The 19,549-nt window shown below is 36.8% G+C and overlaps 2 protein-coding genes and 1 long non-coding RNA gene across 4 annotated transcripts in view; 1 reads left to right on the top strand and 2 right to left on the bottom strand.

Annotated features, from left to right (window-relative positions):
- Positions 1 to 41: 41 nt before the first annotated feature.
- pak2a (p21 protein (Cdc42/Rac)-activated kinase 2a) lies at positions 42 to 12,780 on the bottom strand. Its single transcript, XM_082172053.1, has 14 exons — positions 9,914 to 12,780; positions 6,770 to 7,002; positions 5,052 to 5,155; positions 4,648 to 4,792; positions 4,446 to 4,567; positions 4,147 to 4,282; positions 3,940 to 4,003; positions 3,736 to 3,784; positions 2,839 to 2,951; positions 2,626 to 2,743; positions 2,440 to 2,539; positions 2,163 to 2,359; positions 1,881 to 2,018; positions 42 to 1,108 (listed from the first exon to the last, which is right to left on the bottom strand). Exons 2-14 carry the CDS (start codon positions 6,954 to 6,956, stop codon positions 1,022 to 1,024), a joined length of 1,560 nt encoding a protein of 519 aa, XP_082028179.1. The 5' UTR covers positions 6,957 to 7,002; positions 9,914 to 12,780; the 3' UTR covers positions 42 to 1,021.
- Positions 12,781 to 13,863: 1,083 nt separating this feature from the next.
- Positions 13,864 to 15,436, bottom strand: ing5b (inhibitor of growth family, member 5b; the record flags this gene model as incomplete). Its single annotated transcript, XM_082172059.1, has 7 exons — positions 15,299 to 15,436; positions 15,017 to 15,088; positions 14,749 to 14,915; positions 14,553 to 14,664; positions 14,337 to 14,430; positions 14,102 to 14,237; positions 13,864 to 13,929 (listed from the first exon to the last, which is right to left on the bottom strand). The coding sequence occupies exons 1-7, from the start codon at positions 15,333 to 15,335 to the stop codon at positions 13,864 to 13,866; spliced, it is 684 nt and encodes a 227-aa protein (XP_082028185.1). The 5' UTR covers positions 15,336 to 15,436.
- Positions 15,437 to 15,515: 79 nt separating this feature from the next.
- Positions 15,516 to 19,549, top strand: part of LOC309500442 — a 95,387-nt gene continuing 91,353 nt past the window's right edge. Inside the window, exons 1-3 of one of the 2 annotated variants that reach the window (XR_014206597.1) lie at positions 15,516 to 16,570; positions 16,650 to 17,797; positions 17,878 to 18,157. This is a non-coding gene — a long non-coding RNA (uncharacterized lncRNA). Of the gene's footprint in view, positions 16,571 to 16,649; positions 17,798 to 17,877; positions 18,158 to 19,549 lie in introns of those variants that run through there. The other variant, XR_014206596.1, reaches the window with a different exon arrangement.

Here is a 19,549-nt window from a genome sequence, read left to right as displayed (position 1 = left end):
ATAACAGAATGATGCAAGTTCTAGAAATGTACCAGTCAGTGTTAGAGGTTCAACCATTTTTGCTCCAGGTCTGTTTTAATAATAATTTACAAAGGATGTTTTAAGATGGTTTCATCATCAACAAAAACATTGTATCTCATAGGAAACAAGCAGAAAACAGACAGAAAGTGTATTTACTCAATTGGAATGTCTGAAAGTGTATCTCATCAAAATGTTATGTTAAGAAACAAATTAAGATTTAACATGCAAAGAATATAGCAAATTCTAAGACAACAACTGAAGACGCATTCAATTCTGGTATTCTGTCAGATTGTTAGTTAAAATGTAAAATACTGTTTACATACACATAAATATAAAACAGCCAGTCAAAAATGTCCTGATTCTTGTTCTTCCCCCCCCCCCATTTCTGTATGCTAACCAAAATACATAATATACAAAACGCTTTAATAAACTTTAGGTTTTGCCATAAAAATTTAAAAACAGAAATGGTTCATTTAATATCACATAGCAAAATTGTTCTATTTTGTTGAGACAAGTGAAGGCAAATAGGTAGTAGGCACAAGGGACAGGTCAATATGAGAGGATGGGATAAATTCAAGTATTACACTCTGGAAGATAAAAAAGTACTTTGTTAGGCCAGAGCTCAACAATACTTAAAACTAATAAAATACAAGAAAATTCGGACAGAAATGCATTAAAATGTTCAGGTACACACTGACCGATGCAATGGTGTCAAACCGTTTACATAAAACACACAAAATGACAGACATCGGTAGAAAACACAGTCAGTGGCTCCTCTGTTTTTCTAGCCCCTTCAGGCACATTAAAGGAGAGTTTGGTGTGAGGAGGCAAGACATGGTGATTGTGCAAGTTAGTTGCCCAGGTGGAGATGACTGAGGTCTTCAGGGCTGAATAGCAAAGGTCCTTCACGAGACTAGAAGGGAACTCTGCCGGAGTGATAGAGGTTCTCACAGGATCTGGTCATGAGAAGGAATCTGGGCATTGACGCAGTGACAAAGGGCTAGCGGTTACTCTTCATTGCCTCCTTGGAAGCAAGTATAAGGGGAGTGAGGCTGGAAAGAGGCTTCGCCAGCTTGAGGAACGGATGCTGCATGAGACAAATTAAGGACATTAGTACATTTTCTAGAAGATTACATAGTCATCAACATCATCACTTCTCTAAAACCTCCATAGTCTATTCCAGGGGTTTCCAAACTTGTCAGCCGAACCTCTTAGATGTAAAATATTCACAAGATGTTCCCCTTGATAATTTAATAACAAATTTGCATATTCACAGTTCTCTGATGACTGCTAATGGTCACATGTTTTTATTTTAAAAATATTTAAATGAAATTATTATTAATATTAACTTTATACAAAAAAAAGTTGTAAATTACAATTGTAATGCAAAGTAAAAAAAATATTATTTGATAATTATACAAATAATTTGATTTTACACTACAAGTTACGATACTACTGTTTAATTCTTCACTTTCAAATGTTCAAACCCCCGAGCTTAAAACATGTCCAAAGCTTTTATTTTGGTTGAATACAGGCGAAATGCTATAAACTTCGGTATACAAAAATTTAGGAAATTATGCAAATTAGTATAAAGAGAACCTAGCGCACATCGCAGTCCTAAATGCACGTTAAACTCGAAGCACATGAATTTTGTGAGAAGCGGCATTTACTTTGAACCAAGCTGCTGTATTTATTTATTTCAATAAATTGTGCAGCCCTACTTATCCATTTATTCATTAAATTCAATTTGATAAATTATTAGGTTTACATCAACTCACAAACCCTGAACCCTCATTTGGGAAACCCTCGTCTGTTCAGATAGAGTTGTAAACAATCAAATCTTCAGTTTTGTTCCTTACTTGCAAGAGTTCTTTTCCTCCACCTCTCTTCTCCACATCCATCTCGAGGCAGCGGTTTAGGAAGTCTCTAAAAATGGGTGACAGCTTCTCTGGGTTCTGGAGTTCTGGGGTGCCATTAGTAGCGATGAGGTACAGCGCCTGGAGACGAACATTATCCATTAATGCAATTAATCTTTTCTTTAAAGTTGAACAGTTCACTTGAGCCATCATCATTAACTACAAAAAGACTTTACAAATGAATTGGTGATGGAGTAATAAAAGTACAGGACAAGATTGGCTCACCCTCAGAGGATTCTCATTGAGATAAGGAGGTTCACCCTCTACCATCTCGATGGCCATGATACCCAGAGACCATATGTCCACTTTGGGACCGTAGGCTTTACGTGTGACCACCTCAGGGGCCATCCAGTAGGGAGTTCCTACCATGGTGCTCCTCTTACTTTGCTCAGGGGTGATTTGAGCACAGAACCCAAAATCGGCTGAAAAAAAGAGGAAACAATTTATAAAAAATGTGCTGAAACGATGAAGCCAGGTCTTGACCGTGGGATCATGGACTCACTTAGCTTGACAGATCCATCCATTCCTAATAGAACATTGTCACTTTTGATGTCTCGATGGATGACCTGGTTCAAATGAAGGAACTCTAGAGCTTGCAAACACTGTGAAGGAGTCAGACCACAATGCTTAGGCAGTGATGGGGAAAACAAACACTTCAGATCTCACAACTATGCCAGAAATACCGTACCTCTCTGCAGACAGCAGCGATTTGTGCCTCATCCATGCAGGTTTCTGTGACCACATCGGTCAGAGAGCCTCCAGCAAGGTACTCCATCACCACAAAAAGCTCATCTCCAACCAAGAAGCTACACGCATACGCAAGAAAACAGAAAGCAGATGCTACAATAGATGGCTGGATTGGAAACATATGCACAAACATTTCTTTAAAGGCTGTAACTACCTGTCTACGAAGTTGACAATGTTGGGGTTCTTCATCTCCTTCATCACCAGGATCTCATTGATGATCAGCTCCTTCTTGGGCTGCTTCTGTAGGTTAATCTGCTTAATGGCCACCTATGAAAACACATCACTGTCAGTTCACTTGGCCTATTTCAACTAACTGAGGAAGGCCAAAATGTAATTCAAACAGTTAAATTGTTCAGAAAAAAAATTACAGTGGTCCATTTACTGGTAAATCAGTGTGATTAATTATAATTAATACACTACTATCAAAAGTTTGTGGTCATTAAATTTTTTTTTCATGTTTTTGAAAAAAGTATCTTATGTTCACCAAGGCTGCATTTATTTGATCAAAACTATAGTAAAAACAGTAATATTGTGAATTATTATTACAATTTAAAATAAATGTTTTAATATATCTTAAAATGTAATTCATTCCTGGCATTGAATTTTCAGCATCATTACTCCTGTCTTCAGTCACATGATCTTTTGGAAATCATTCTAATATGCTGATTTGCTATGTAAATATGTAAATTGTTTTGTGTAACCATGATGCTCATTTCCAGGATTCTTTGATGAATAGAAACGAAAAGCATTTATTTGAAATATAAATCTTTTACAAGATTATACATGTCTTTACTGTAACTTTTGATCGGTTTAATGCATCCTTACTGAATAAAATAATTAACATCTTTTAAAAAGTATATTGTACTGATCCCACACTTTTGTAGTAGTGTAAATGAACTGCCCCAACCTGTATTTATATTCCATTATGAGGATTTGTTCAAGGGCTTTTCTCAGCAAATACCGATATAAGCAAATAATTTGAGTGATTATACAACATATCATGTTATTTGTTGGATTTACTTTTTTTTCTAAATTGAAGAGCACAAAATACCTCTTGGCCAGTAGCAACGTCAATGGCTGTGTACACCGTACCAGACGCACTGTAAAGAGACAACATTCAACTGAAGCAATCTTAGATTCTAGCAAATAAAAATAATAAACTATAAAATAAAGAATAATCAACTGTTTTGTGATACAGACTGAAGGATAGAAAGTAAAACTTCCAAAATAACAATAAATCATTAAATATATTTACCCTTGTCCAATTTTTTCATATCTTGTGTATTTTTTCTTGGGGTCTCCAATACTGACAATGGTCCCTAAAATCAATCACAACACAGTTAGCATTCTGCTAACTTGCTACAGTGCATATAAGAAAAGTAATGTTGTGTCAAAAATCAATCAAATTGATTTGAATCAATCAAAGAATTCAAATTCAGAATTGAATCAATCAAAAACATACTAAGTTTCTCCATAATCTCCTCATCGGTCATCTTGCCCTTGTTGCCCTTCTTCTGTTTGTCAGCAGCTTTGGATCCATCTGTCTCCATAGCGGCAGCAGGTGCAGGAATGGGATCGATGACCGAACGAGTGTATACCTATCCAGACAACAAAAACATCGACAATATGGCGATCACTCAAAAACCATGAAGTACAAACTGAAAAAAATAACGAATACTGCCTAAATCAAAGATATGAATCTATATAAACATAATATGACAGAAACTGTGTGATGAGACTGCAAAGTTCCTGTCCACTCACAGATATGGTATGATTTGGACGTGGTGCTACAACTGGGGGCGGGGCTTCATCATCGTCATCATCATCAGGGTCCTTGACTGGTGACTGCTCTGAGCCTTTTTTTGCTGGTGGTCCATCTTTATCTGAAATCAAGGGGAACAAATTCAGTAGAGGATAAACTTGAATACAGTTGGAGTGGGCGTATGTTCATGCACTCATATACCTGTAAAACTGAGATATTTCTGCCTGCTGTTGCCTGTGGAGTCGTAGAATTTGAGCACATCCAGCACAGCCTGAGGGTTTTTCTTCTGCTCAGATTTCGTGATGTTGGAGGTCTGCAGCAGCCGAGCCCACTGCTCTGGCATGCCCTGAGACAGAGAAAGGAGAAAGATAAAGAAAATGGAACGCAAAAAAGAAAGTGAGTAAGGGCCCATCTAATAATTTGATTAATTAAAATTCAGGAGGCAAATCAAATCAGTGGACTATGACAGCCAGGAGACAAATGGTCACACAATTCAATCTAGGCAATTGAATTGGAAATTCCTTCCAGCATTTGATGGATTAAGACAAGTCAGGGGCAGCATGGGTAAATTGCACCAGAGGAATATTTGAGTATGTCTCACTCACAGTAAACTCCCCCGTGACTGAATCGAAGCCCACATGTATGGTGTGCTCAAAGTCTGAAGGGTTAGAAATCTCTGGACGCTCCTTATCCTTGTCTTTTTTCCGTCCTTCAACAGAAAAGATGGTTCTGGTTAGATGAGTCTGGTCACTGGCAAAATTTTACAATAAATGAACCTAAGTCCGGGATGAGCCACTGTGTACAAAAATGTGATGAATTACAACATACAAAAAAGAAAAGACAATTAAAGGAATGTGCCGAGTTCAATACAAGTTGAACTCTATTGTCACCATTTGTGGAAACAATTTGTGCTGCTGACCACATAAAATACTTGCCAGTCAGTTTTTTCCTTAAAAAAAGAAGCAAAAATTTGGGTCATAGTATGGCATTAACAATGAAAGTAAACAGTCATCCAGTAAGTGCCGGTTGTTACAAAACCCCTGTGTATAGACAAGTGTTACAGTAAACAACACTAAGAACAACATTCTCGTCTGTGTGTGGTTTGTGATAAGGCACAAAGGCAATATAGTAACACACCCTGACTCAACAAACCGATCTGTGGAACTGAGCCAGACAGGGTCATAAAATGTGTATGGAAGTGTCAGTTCAGTTCAGTTGCAAGTTAACTTGCTAAATTTGGATATTATATGCATATGTTAGTAAATTCTTGTGAAAAAAAGAACATGGAAAACTGTACTTCTAGAAAATAAACAGAAAGCAAGCCTCTTGACAGCTGTGGAACACCACAGCTTCCCTTTGGATTAATTGTTTGCTTTTCAAATTAAATGACAAAAATGAATTATCACAAGGTAAGACTTGATGACATTTTCAATGTTTGTTGTTCATTTATATAACAGCACTTTTCCAATGGGTGACAAATACGTGTGCATTTAGATGCTTCACACGCAAATATAATAACGCTGGCTTGGTGTGGTTATATTATAGGCCTATATTTGCTGCTGCTGCTGCACATACTGATAGTGAATGAATGAATGAATGAATGAGGAATGAATAGTAAAATGTGGTGTTACATACTGTACTGAAGAAAGAAAAAATTGGGAATGCCTATCAAAATGACTTGTGTTTTTCACAAGTCTCTGTCTTCAAGTCCAAGTAAAGTCTCAAGTTAATTGTTCACGAGTCCAAGTCAAGTACATTTTTTGCGACTTAAAGGCACAAAATATAAGATTTTTGGATTAAAATATCAAAAAAACACTTACCCCACAAATTTCATTTATTATTTAATTTGTGTGAGTAATTCAGCATTTGTGGCTGTTTCATTAGAATGATAAAAAAAATTATGTGAATTTAAGTGATCAAACACAACTGCTACAAAGTTCAAGTTCAGTTAAATAAATTAAATAATATTCCAATATTTCATCAAAATAATCACAAAAAAATTTATTTGCTGAGAAAAGCTCACAATAAATCTTTATAATTGGAAATTTGTATACAGGTTGGGACAATGCATATTTAAAAAAAATTATAATAATAACTGATTAACTAAATTAAATTGAAACCTCATGACATGCTTAAGTATAAATTTTTCAAGTTCATCTGCTTATAACCACAATTCTACTCTAAAAATGACAACTTTGAATAACAATAAATAACAATATAATAAAAGAAGAAATAATCGAAATGCTTTATTAAGTCATTTTTTTGAGTCGCGAGTATTTTCTGTGGTATTCAACATAAATGCTGTTTTGTATTGACCCCATACCTTTCTCTGCTGAGAATATGGATATGATCTTGTTGCGGGGCTTGTCCCTCTTCTCCTCAGGGACGGAGGGCAGGGGTTTAGAGCTGGGGTTTGTTGACATACTGTCCTTGATGACGGTGCTAAATGTGCTGCTCATTCTGACTGGGGGGGCAGGGGGTTTGTCCTCCAGCTCTCCGTTGTCAGACATGACAGGGAAACACACTCAGAGGGGTCGTTGGGTTTCAGAGGTCAACCTGCAGAGGGCGGCAGAGAAACAAACATCTTAGCTGATAAATGAATTGTTCCACATGGAGAGAATGACAGATAACGGGACATTTGTATGGCTATTTTTGCAAGAGATTGTATCAGTGCACATCAGTTTCATCTGTGACTCTCACTAGAAGAATAAAAGCAAAATAAGCAAATCGGCCAAGGCTGGTCGTCCAATAATGTGCTGCTCAAAATGGACATAAAAACAATGTAACTATTTCAGTAAAATCTCAGAGGAACAATTTCTGAATTTTATTGTACAGACCTTTTATAAAAGCTTTGCTACCACCACAATGGCCACACCAAGAGTCTGCTAAAATAGTGCTGCTAAAGCATAACACTGCTACTGTGCTACAAAACCAGACAGTCAACAAGTTAGCATGGACAGAGAGAGACTGTCTCTCAAGTTCTGCTAGCTGACTGTTTTTTGAGAAGTGCAAACAATGTCCACCCCTGTGTGAAAGTCACTGATACTTTTTGGAGACTTCACTGTCTAGCAGCTGTGAGCTAGCTTAGCATCGCTATCCTAGAGAGTTCTAGCAAGTCATGAGTTCAAATGAAAGTGCTGAGGTTTCATTTCAAAGAGCAAGTCTGCACAACAGGATGTCTTGCTAAGGATGGCTGTCTGACATAAGCTCAATTCAAAAATCTAGTGAGCTTTGCTACCTTGCTGTCAACTGTCTATGATAGAATCAAAATGGAACCTCATAATAACTGATTTGCTGTCCTCTACATAGGCAGCAAACACACAAATAGTGCTCCTCATGTGAAGTATACGAGAAACTCGACTCGATACATGGCACACACAAGGACAAAATAAATACTTTCAGTACTGAAGTAAATATATTGTCTAAACATTTTTCTTGCCTCAGTCAGCCAGTATTTTCACTGAGATAGTCACAATGGATTACGAGTTTGCCTTCTCTGTGAAGGATATGACACAATGCTGATTAGATTTCTGGGGATCTCCAGTTGGGGTCACAAAAAGGTTCTAAGGACAATTTGAGAGTATTTTTATGTTATGTATTTTAAAGGAGTAGTTCACTTTAAAATTTAAATTACCCCATGATTTAGGCTACTCACCCTCAAGCCATCCTAATGTATATGACTTTCTTCTTTCAGATGAATACAATCATCAGAGCTAGAATTTTACTTTGTAATGTGTTAAATATGAATATTGTTTCTTACACAAACTCATCACTTTGCCTCAGAAGGCCTTTATTAACCCCCCGGAGCCGTGTGGAGTTCTTTTATGATGGATGGATGCACTTTTTTGAGCTTCAAACTGATGGTATTATCAAGCTCGGAAGTGTCAGGGTGTTTATTAATATAACTCTGATTGTGTTCGCCTGAAAGAAGAAAGTCATATTCACCTAGGATAGCTTGAAGGTGAGTAAATCATGGGTAATTTTCATTTTAAAGTGAACTACTCCTTTAAGGTCTGTCAAAGTTAACTGTAAAACTGCCTCTGATCAATATTTATTGTGAAAAGTGCTCTGCAAAGAAAGTACATTTGAATGGAATTGAAAACAATTCTCTTAGTGACGCCCTGAAATTTGGGCAACCAGAAATATTTAGTTGAAACAGCAAAAAAAAGAAAGAAAAAAAAAGGCCGAAATCATTGACTGAAACCGATGATATATTTCGATTGTTTCAGCATCTATTAGCAATATGTTTATTAGCAATATGTAAAATTTGTTCAGCTGAAATATCAAGAGGTGACTTTCCAACAATCTTTGAACATGAGGCCCTGTACAGCACAGAGTTTGATAACACAAGTTTATTTACAGAGACTTTGCTTCAAAATTTGACTGTTGGAAGCACAATTATGATGCCTTAAAATTCTGTTTAAATCACTACATTTTTAAAAAGAGGTGAATATAACAGTGTATTTCTCCCAGGCCTGAATCTTTATCTATAAACACTTTAAATTTCTTCTAGTAAGAAAGAGAATTTTGTTCGATAGCTTAATAGAAAACCTCACCAGGTGAGTGTGGCCTCAAATGGCACAAAGATGTTTTCATCACCAGTCAAGTCTGGTTAGAAATCAGTGCCATCATGCCATCATGCCTGTCATCAACATGTCCATATAAGGTAAAATCCTGTCTCACCTATGTGAGGTCAATACAGCAAATCATGCGCAACTCAACCTCAACGTAACCACAATGTCTTCCTGTTTGACAGCAGAGTTTGACTGTGCATTGTTTTAACACAACAAAGGACTTATACCTGACTGATAACAACTGCAGAAAGAGAAAAGAAAATGAGTTTTTGGGTTTAATGAATCTGAGAATGACTCATTTTTATGTTCTAATGAGCGATTGCTCCACGCAGCCACGGATTACAAGCTTTCGAGTTTGTTCTGAAACAATTTTACCTGAACTATAACAAAGAGATTTCTGAAGAGTTGAGAGATGAGAAACAAAGAGTTGAGAACTATTACACAAGTATTGCATGATCTTAGAGTAACACTTAGAGTGAGCCAGTTCCTGATTCCCAAGAGAAAAAACATGGGCAGAATAAAGATCAAAGCAGGCAGTGTGAGAAAATTCTCAGAAACTGTATACATAACATGCATTGTGACACCAATCTAATACATAAAAAATAATAAAAAAAAACCTATGCAAAACAAAACCCATGAGCTTGAGATAGAAATCCCTGATTCAATCTGAATGCAGAAAGACACCATAAATACATCAAGTCAAACAGCAAAAGTCTTAATTAATTCAATTCATTGCTTTTGGAGCACGATCAGTTTAAAGAGCTTTTTTTTTTCAAGCCACCACCATACATTTCAGCTTGTAAGAAGGGGGCAAAATCAACACTAAAACTCAAACAGATCAAGGAAAAAGGATGCAATTAGATTCCAGTGCCATCACTATAACACCATCTCACCCTGAAGAACCCCGATGGAAAGATCCAGCTGATGTCCCTGGCTCCGGTGTCCACAAGTCTCTTTTCTCCCTGTGTTTCCACTAAAGTGAGCTGAGAGAGAGGCGTGTTGATGCAGGCATGCTTCATTCCACAGCAGGATGAAACGCTGCGAGTGCAGTCATGCCTTTGTGCTGCACATTACTATAGTAATGTTCCACCCTTCAGGCTTGATGTAAGGCCCTACAGCAGAGATATTTGACCGGACATACCTTTACACGCCACTGACTCTCGCTCTGAGGAACCACCGCCGTTACACAACAATCACAAATGAATCAGGATTATGGGAGGTGTTTTAGGAGCTTGAATAGAGAGCACTTTCACCCCTACATACCTATGGAAGAGGATCTGAAAGGAAAGATCTCATTTAAAGCATTTAATATTGAGCAATGCTACAAAGACTCTTGCAGATCCTTGCAGATTTCAGTAATACATTTTCCATTTTTCCTCAAGGAATTTTATCTGGGATCAAGTCTTAACTTGCCTTTCAGTAATGATGACAGTGATTTGGAGATGGGTGTGACTCTCTCCAGTGTTTTATAGGCTCAAACGCACTTCTGCACGGTTCATTTCATGAGGTATTTTTGCCCCAACTTGGAGCCAGTGTTTTATGTTTCTGCATCAAAAATGTTTATTAGTCTAGCGCTTGTGAATCTTACAGCCTCGAGATACTGATTCCATAACCATTTCTGCCAAGCCATACAATCTCAGGGCTCCATTAAAACAAACTACTTATTTCATAAATGACAAAATCATTTGATAAAGAGAAAAGATTGAGAAGAGTTCAAGAATGTTTCGTGAATCTTCTTAAGAAAGGTTGGTCTGTAAATCGGACCTCAAGGCTTGCAATGGGTTCGTTGTTGCATGCAGGAAAAACTGGCATGCACTGTAAAGATGTAGACAAACTGGATGTCCACAAAACCAAAGGGGACCCGATTATTGTCGTCACATTTTTTTTGGTATTTATGACATAGGTGCATTCACGCCATGTCGGAATTTCAGTAATTATGAAATTCCAACTTGTAAACCTATTTTCGACATTTTCTTAGAGCTCCGACATGTACCAACTGATTGCTGCAACATCATGCAGAACACTCAAAATAGCAGCGGCTTCAGCAGTAAAATGTAGTTAAGCAGTTATTACACAATATTTCTGTTTAATAGATCCTATAATTGACTATTGTATTGTTAATGTCTTAATAATGCAAGAGTACTCTGAAAATAAATGAAAGAAATACAATACAGTTTAAAGTAGCAAGCACATGGTTGAATTATATAATGTCCTGTTAAATAAACTAGCCTATAGCCAACATTTATAAATAAGAAATTTGCATCACGAATTACAAATTACAAGATTTTCTCCAATAACATAGCATTATAAAGATACTCCTTTTCCATCTACGGCATGCACAAGTATGAATTCAGCCAAAGGCTGCAAGCTGTCCTCTCAGTTTGTGTGACGAAAAGGGGAAGTGAGAGGAAAATGCCAGATAAAGCTCATGGGAAGCGGGACTGTGGACATTCCCGTCTGCTCCCCTGAGCCTCTATGATTTGAGCCGTGCCAGGCCTAAACTAACGAGCATATTTCTTTTTCACAGTTGCAGCCAGGCTCACTGGCCAAAAGTAAACATAAGGTGCCAGTGACTATGCATGCAATGTGGGTCAGACTCGGACTCCTCCATAAAAATGCAAGAACATCCCTATTCACTAATCACCGATAAACCAACAGACATGATGCACTGATACAAGTTCAGTAACTTGACTCTATCACATATCATTTCTGATGCATTTTTTCCAATTCAGAAAATTCTAGCTATGTAACCTCTGATAGTGCTGATTACAATCTTCACGCACTAGAGACACTGAAGACAAAAAACCAACAGTACAGTGCCTCTACTTCCTGTTACTCACATCCCCTCAGTTTCTGATTGGTGGATGGATAACAAGCATTTCCTGATCTTACTAGCCCCGACCACTATGGGACACACACTTCATCTGACCAACTGGACCAAAACAAAGATCTCAGAGCACGCCTCTCTTTTACAGATGTGTGGTTGTGTAGAGGAACTGTTTACAGGAAGACAGAGCAAGGGCCTTTTGTATTTGCAGCTTCTATAAAAGGAAATACTGAGCAAGACTTCCTGAAACAAGCCTAGCTGCCATCCTCCTTCCAGGCTATTGGAGAATGAGGGCATGAATTGGTCCAGAGAGAAGAAACAAGCTTTCTAACCACCAGATTATTGCTTGTCATCAATTCAATTAAAATTACGTCATAATTTGCTCTTTATTTCTTCTGTGGAACATAAAAAGAGATGTTAGGCCGAATTCTCTAAGGGAACATTCAGCCTCAGCCACCTTTTTTGCCTCTTTCCCCCTACAACGAAGGTTCATGGTGACTTACATGGTGCTATTTTGCCCAAACATCTACTTAATGTCCCATGAAGAAAATATAATCATCGCATCACAATCATGCTAAAATAGATAGAAATGATAGAAGATGATAGAAATGCCCCCCAAAAGATGAGAGTTAGCCTAAGCGTCACACATGCACATTTCAACAAACACTAATAAAACTACAACTAATGTGTAAATAAAAAACATTTCTGAACTTTCTGGAAAAAAGAAAGTTTGTTTCGCTTTGGTTCTGTTGACTATTATCCACTTGATTTAATTCATATTACTTTGTGGGGGGAAACAAGCCAGAATACATCTAACGTTAATCGGAGAAGCAAACAGCCCTGCATTATCAAAAACAAGACTGTCAATGAGTCATAAAAACAAAGGCGCAATGACAAACCCTCAATAAACATCATACTTTTTAAATCTCAAGTGATCTGCGTAACGTTACTGCTGGCAGAGTAAATATCAGGATTAGACTAGTTTAGCATTTTCAACTCACCAGAACTCCCGCAAACCTCTTCAAAGTTTTAGCTCCGCCTTTTCACGTTCATAAATTTATTTCGCTGCAAGTATAATGAGAATATCTCCCCAGAGATTATGATTTTGGACGCCTTATCGACGTGCTTGTAAGTTTTTTTTAGTTAACCACTTCTCTTGGACCCGGGATCTGTCTGCTATGGCGGAGGGGAAGCGGAACTGTCGACCCAGCCCAATGTTTGTACTTCACTAAACGTAGCTTTTTAGGTTGGGACAGTTTTTAAACTAATCTATTATTCATAAAAATCTAAATAAAAATTATTAAATTGCGCGAAATGTTGATTGTAATAAGAAGTTTTCTGCTACCTCAAAACTACTTCTGTTTGCAAATGGGTTCCGTCCATGAGTTCCGACAGCTATTGCATGACGGGAAATGTAGTTTAGATCTTATTGCACTGCGCTAAGGTGGCGTACTCGAAAACTACATTTCCCTACACTGATCGGATTCTGCCAAATTATTTTATTCTACGATTCACCGGTATGCCAACGTAAGTGTTTCAGTTAAATCCTACGTGAGTCATGCGTTATTTAGAACTTTAACTTTTTTATAGATAGTACGATACAAGATTAAATGGCTCAGACAAGACATAAAAACAACAATGGTGAGCGTCATCATAAATAAACTTTATTTTTAAAGCTATGAAAAAGAGATCCAAACCCTCTGCTGGCAGCAACTGGAAAATACATTTTATTCTTCCCTGTTGTAACATTCATGGTCATCTACATAGCAAAGAAAGGCACTGATACAAAAAGTCAATTGATTTCCACTGATTAGGATTTTAACCAAGAAAGGGACTGGATATTTGATCCAGGATACACTGTAATATGCTATTTTTTTCTCATATCTTGGGTACATCTGGGACAGTACCTGTAATTGGAGAACAAAATATTTGAAAACTGCAGTATTAACTACAAAGAGATGTCACTCAGTATGTGGAGTACGCAAATAAAAGTAGTACAAAATAAGGGGAATTAGCTCACCATTTTCCCTTTGGTTTGGTTGTTAGGCCGACACAGGCAAAGTGAAACCATTCTATTGGACACTGTTAAAAGAGAAGAAACCCTTTTGAAAAGTCTTTTACGTTATCAACAATAATAAGATGACTTCTGTTATTTACAACAATGTCTATCCATTATTCCCACTGGATATTATGATGCATATTTAAGACCATTTATATTTATATATATATTTATATATAACACATTATTACTCACATCAGAATTGTCACATCCAATCATTTCTCCATATGATACTTGACTACACAAACAATATGTGGGTTCATTAGGGTCTACTGGCATATCGAGGACATCTGATGGATGCATGGCGAGCAGAGATTCACTTATGTTGGAACTAATGAGAGAAAAGACACAAAAAAAAGAGTTGAATACAAATCCTTATAATAATATACCTTTGCATCAGTACAATGCATCCATATAAAATCACTGTTACCCAGTTTTCAGTTTTTTCTGCTTGGGTGAGTCTTGATCTGATCCTTTCTTGTCTCTTCCATTAGATCCCTTCTTCTCTTTTATATTCTTATCCTCTGAAACAACAAATTAGTCTGTTTAGTCTTACCTTGAATTACAGCAAAATGGATTAAATGGGTATTAATTGTATCTATAATATGTACATAAACATACATATATTCTGAACAATAAGACTTACTTCGAGATTGCTTTTCATCAGAGCTATCCGGGGTACCCGAGTCCAGTTTTTCCTGCAGATCATTCTCGAAGCGTGCTAGATCAGCATCCAACCGCCGGATGTGTTTATCCACCTGGCGGAAATACAAGCAGACTTGTTTTTGCTTGATGCATGAAGTAAGACGAGCAAATATAAAACAGAGGTCTCTGCATCTCACCATTTCATATATCTGCATTGCAAGCTGAACTTTGTCATCGCTGTACTCTTTGCATTTGCTGTAGGCATTTTCAATCTTCTTTAAATGCTGGACACGCTCCTCAGATGGCATATTTCTAACATTTCCAATATACTCAGAAGCTAGTTCACTTATCTCTGCTTTTTTCTCTGTGAAAAAAAGAAAGAATGTAATTGATTAGAGAACATTAAAAAGTGATTTCACTGTAATGACGTGTAATGAGTATTTGTGACACTGATCCAAACATTACCTTCAGTTCTATTATCCAAATCCCCCATTAATGAAAAGTTTCTCTGCAACTCGCAGGGAAGTCCCTCGATACCTGGAATGAATGATTATATAAAATTATTAGATGCACAACACTATGCAGTCAGAGTCACGTATACTTCAGCAGTTTATCACATAAGACTGATACATATGTTATGTAGAAACTCAGAAGCTGCAAGAGTTTGAGTTGATTACATTGACAGATTACTTGACAGTAATTAAAATGTGGCAACAAGTTTAGAAGATTATCATTTAAGAAACTTACTGTCTAAATAGTGTTCTAAGTACATTCCTTTCGCCATTTTTGTTGGTATGGGCTTTGTATTGAAGGCGTGTACGATGGTTTATTTAGCGCGCGCTGATTTCCTTTCCTGGAGTCGCTGTGCAGACTATTAGATTCTTATATGAAATTGATCAACTATACTGCTATTACGTAAACAGATAAGACTATCCATGTGGTTTGTAGCTCATATATTGTAGCGTAACATCTTCCTCTGTACTACATTATCAAGTAACAACTTTCTCTAGATCGCCCTCTACTGCAGTGGAGTTTTGTTTTGGTTTGGTCGCTGCTTCTCTCTCTGGGAAGAAATAAATTAAAAAGCCTAGTGGATTTTGGTGGTGGGTATTATAAAATTTTAAGAGTATATTGTATACTATATCGTTGGTTTCTTAATATTAACTGCAACCTTATGTATTTTCTATCATTCTTAAAAAGTGAGGGACAAGACAACGTGATGATACTAGTTAGTATGTTCATAACTCACCACAAGGTGGCAGTGTCGTCTTAGGAATCAAGTGAAGTGACAAGTTGCGCCTCATATTAAAAATGGCGTACAGAATAGCCTCATATAGCGAAATAGCATACAACAGATGGTTTAACTACTGAAGATGTTCTGTACTTTCTCTGTATGAATACAGCACATGGACATTGGACATGGTCTAACGGCTGTCTAATGGATAATAAGTGATAATAACAGAGGCCTGAAGACTGAAGTCATCCTCAGCATTGTTGCTCAGAGACACACTGTGACCAAATCACATTCAGCCCTCATGCAAAAACACGACAGATGTTGGGCTGCAACACCATAGACATATATTTTAAATAGAGTAAGATTCTGGGCGAAAAGAAAAAAAGAAAAGAAAAAATATTTAGCCTATTTGACCAGACACCATTATTAATGGCATGCAATGGGATTCAATTAGGCCTACCTTTAAATCAAAGAATGTGATTAAAATTGTGTATTTGAAGCAAGCCCCAATGGTAATTTTGTTGTTGTTCAAAATAATACGAGAATAATGTTACAAGAAACTACAGTGCAAACCCTGTGAGGGAATAAGGAAAGTCTACATGTTAATGACTCCTCCCAGGTTTTTCTATAGCATTTCTAAGTGACGGAAGCAGTAACAAGACCTATAAGGTCTTTTAAAGACGTTTAAGGTCTAGCGAATATCTCTATTATTTTGCATATATTTAACACTGCAGTTATGGCACTGTGCTACAGGAATATACTTTTTGTGACAGCATTTATCCTAGGTATGCATTTGGACTTTCTTGATTTTTTTAATCATAAAGTTATGTTTTTGTGGACAATGATTTATGTTTAATTGTACAGGATGCACAGCACAGGACAGTGTAATACAGTCCAAGCAAGTTATGACAGCTTTTGAAGATGGAACAGCCACTCTCGACTGCACTTACAAAGCAACCAGCACTCAGTATCCAAATCTCTTCTGGTACCAACAGAAGACAAATGGATCCCCAAAATACATGCTGATGAGACTTTCTGGATCGAGCGACAATGATGAAGAGTTCAAGCGGAGATTTAATGCAGATCTCAACACATCTGCATTAACAGTTCCTCTGACAATCAAGGATGTGCATGTGTCTGACTCTGCCGTGTATTACTGCGCTCTGAAGCCCACTGTGAGAAAACTGAAGTCAAACCACATACAAAAACACAAGAGCAGAAACATGTTCATGGATGGTTTAGTCTGTGCTTCTTAGATTTAGTAAAGTTATCTAAAACAGTCAAATAAAGTCTATATTCTTCTAGTTATATCGTCATCATCAACAAATGTATAGATAAGCAATGATACATTGTTAAAGACTGTTGAGTAATACTGTTTTGATATGAAAAATGAAACAGATTTCTTTTTACATTTTTACTTTCAGCAAAGATGCATTAAAATAAATTGATGCATTAAAGTGTGTACATTTACATTGGTACAAAAAATCTATTTGAAATAAATGCTGTTCTTTTGAAATTTCTATTCATCAAAGTATTCTTAAAATAAAATGCATCACAGTTTCAGAAGTATTACAGAACAACTGTATCAACATTGATAATAATAATAATGCTTCTTGAGCAGCAAAGCAGAATATTAGAATCATTTCTGAAGGTTCATGTGAAACTGAAGACTGGAGTAATGGCTGAGCAAGAGGCTTCTTTCAAAAACATTTAAAAATCTTATACTGACCACAAACTTTTGAACAGCATGTATATTATGGAATCATAGTAAATGCATTTATAGCACACAGAAAACATACAAATGAGTGTGATGTGTCTCTTTCTTCTGTTCCCCAAGTGTGAAATATAGACATGATGTTGCTCAGAGAGGAGGGACTCAGAGTTCACAGATCTGACATGATCTCATCGTGTCTGAAAGAGACTGAGGACGAAACGATTCAGTCTGACTCTTCTCACAGTGAACACTTGTACAATGGATCTTCTTTCAGTTATTCTGTTCTGTGCCTCAGCAGGTGTGTGTTTGATTGATTGATTGATTGATTGATTACAAAGAAATCTTCCCATTAAGCAACCCATTTCTCTTCTGTTTCAGCTGTTGTCTTTGGAAATACCATCAAACCAGACAAAACAGATGTTTCTGCTGATGAGGGACAAACTGTGAAGTTGTCCTGTAGTTATTCCTCTACTGGGGGAACAGAGTATCTCTTCTGGTATCGTCAGTATGGAAGATCAAAGCCTGAATTTCTTGTATCAACCAACAGTGCTGCAAAACAGCCTGAGGTGTCTGGTGTAGATTCAAGACTCTCTGTTAATATAACAAAAAACGAACAAATCCATGTGGATCTGGAGATCTCCTCCGCTACAGTGTCAGACTCTGCTGTGTATTACTGTGCTCTGAGGCCCACAGTCACAGGAAACACAGAAACACTGTACAAAAAACTTTCCTTATTTAATCCATTGAGAACAAGCAATAGAGACAGAGACAAAGACTAATCAATATGACATTAAAAAGTGAATGAAGCATCCTAAACATTGTTACGTTATTACATTAAATCCATACAAAAGTAGAATAATAGTTTCAATGCATTATCACATCCAACAGATTGTGCAAGCAACGTGCCACAAAGTGTCAGTGTTCTCAGACATTCACAAAGTGCAACAATGAACAACAGAATTAATCATATTTCAACAACATTTTAATGGAAAAAGAAAACAGACTCAAAAGCAGAACTTTTTTTTTTTTTTTTTTTTTTTTTTTATAAATAATACTATTAAACATACTATTAATGAAGCTTTGGTTTTACCCTCAGAGATCAGGAAGTGTCTGAATGTCTTGATAAGTGAACAGCAGAAAGCATCAGTAACACACAGTAAGAGCACAGAGCACTGAGAGCTTTAACACACAACTGATCTGATCATATTCACCATGAACAAATACATGCTGCTGGTTTTCATTATGGTGTCAGGTGTGCCATTTATGTTTATTTCAGATCATTTAGCAACAGCTTAGAAAAAAACTATAAAACACTGGATGGTATTTAATTGATTTTCTTTCAAAACAATCGCAGAGTATCTTTATTATCATGATGTTTAAACTGAGAAACAGTAAGTTAATATTGTGCTTAATGTTTGCAGATGTGACGGCTGTGGATAAAATTGAGCCAAACCGAGGGACCAATATCATCAAAACAGAAGGAGAGTCTGTAACGCTGAGCTGCTCGTATGATTCAGACAGTGAATATGTGTGTCTGTACTGGTACAAACAGTATCCCAATGAAGAACCTCAATATTTATTACGTGAAGGAGCTCGATCAAGCATTACAAGGCACAGCTCTGATCCTCGATTTCTGTCAAGTACTTCTCGCATATTCACTGAACTCATTATTAGTAGTGCGACTGTGTCAGATTCAGCTCTTTATTACTGTGCTCTAAGAGTTGAAGCCCAGTGATACAAAACATTAAACAAGTCGTACAAAAACTTACAGCCTTTTTCACTTTGAAGCTCTTATGAAAACCAAATCAAAACCTCATTGTGAGATAATAACTGCAAACACCTGTGGGGTGAATAGGATTTTATAAAAGGGTTTAGGGTTGCAACTGTGTGTTAAAAAGGGCATTTTTAGTGTGCTTCCAAGTATTACACTTAAAGAAATAGTTCAGCCAAAAATAAAAATCTGTCATCATTTACTCACCCTCAAGTTGTTCCAAACCCATACGACTTTTGTTCATCTTGGGAACACGAATGAAGATATTTGTATTGAAAT

This window comes from Leuciscus leuciscus, assembly GCF_965113295.1.
Source record: "Leuciscus leuciscus genome assembly, chromosome: 6".
NCBI lineage: Eukaryota > Metazoa > Chordata > Actinopteri > Cypriniformes > Leuciscidae > Leuciscus > Leuciscus leuciscus.
Note: the sequence above shows the minus strand (reverse complement) of the source record. Positions and strands in the feature narration are given on the sequence as shown.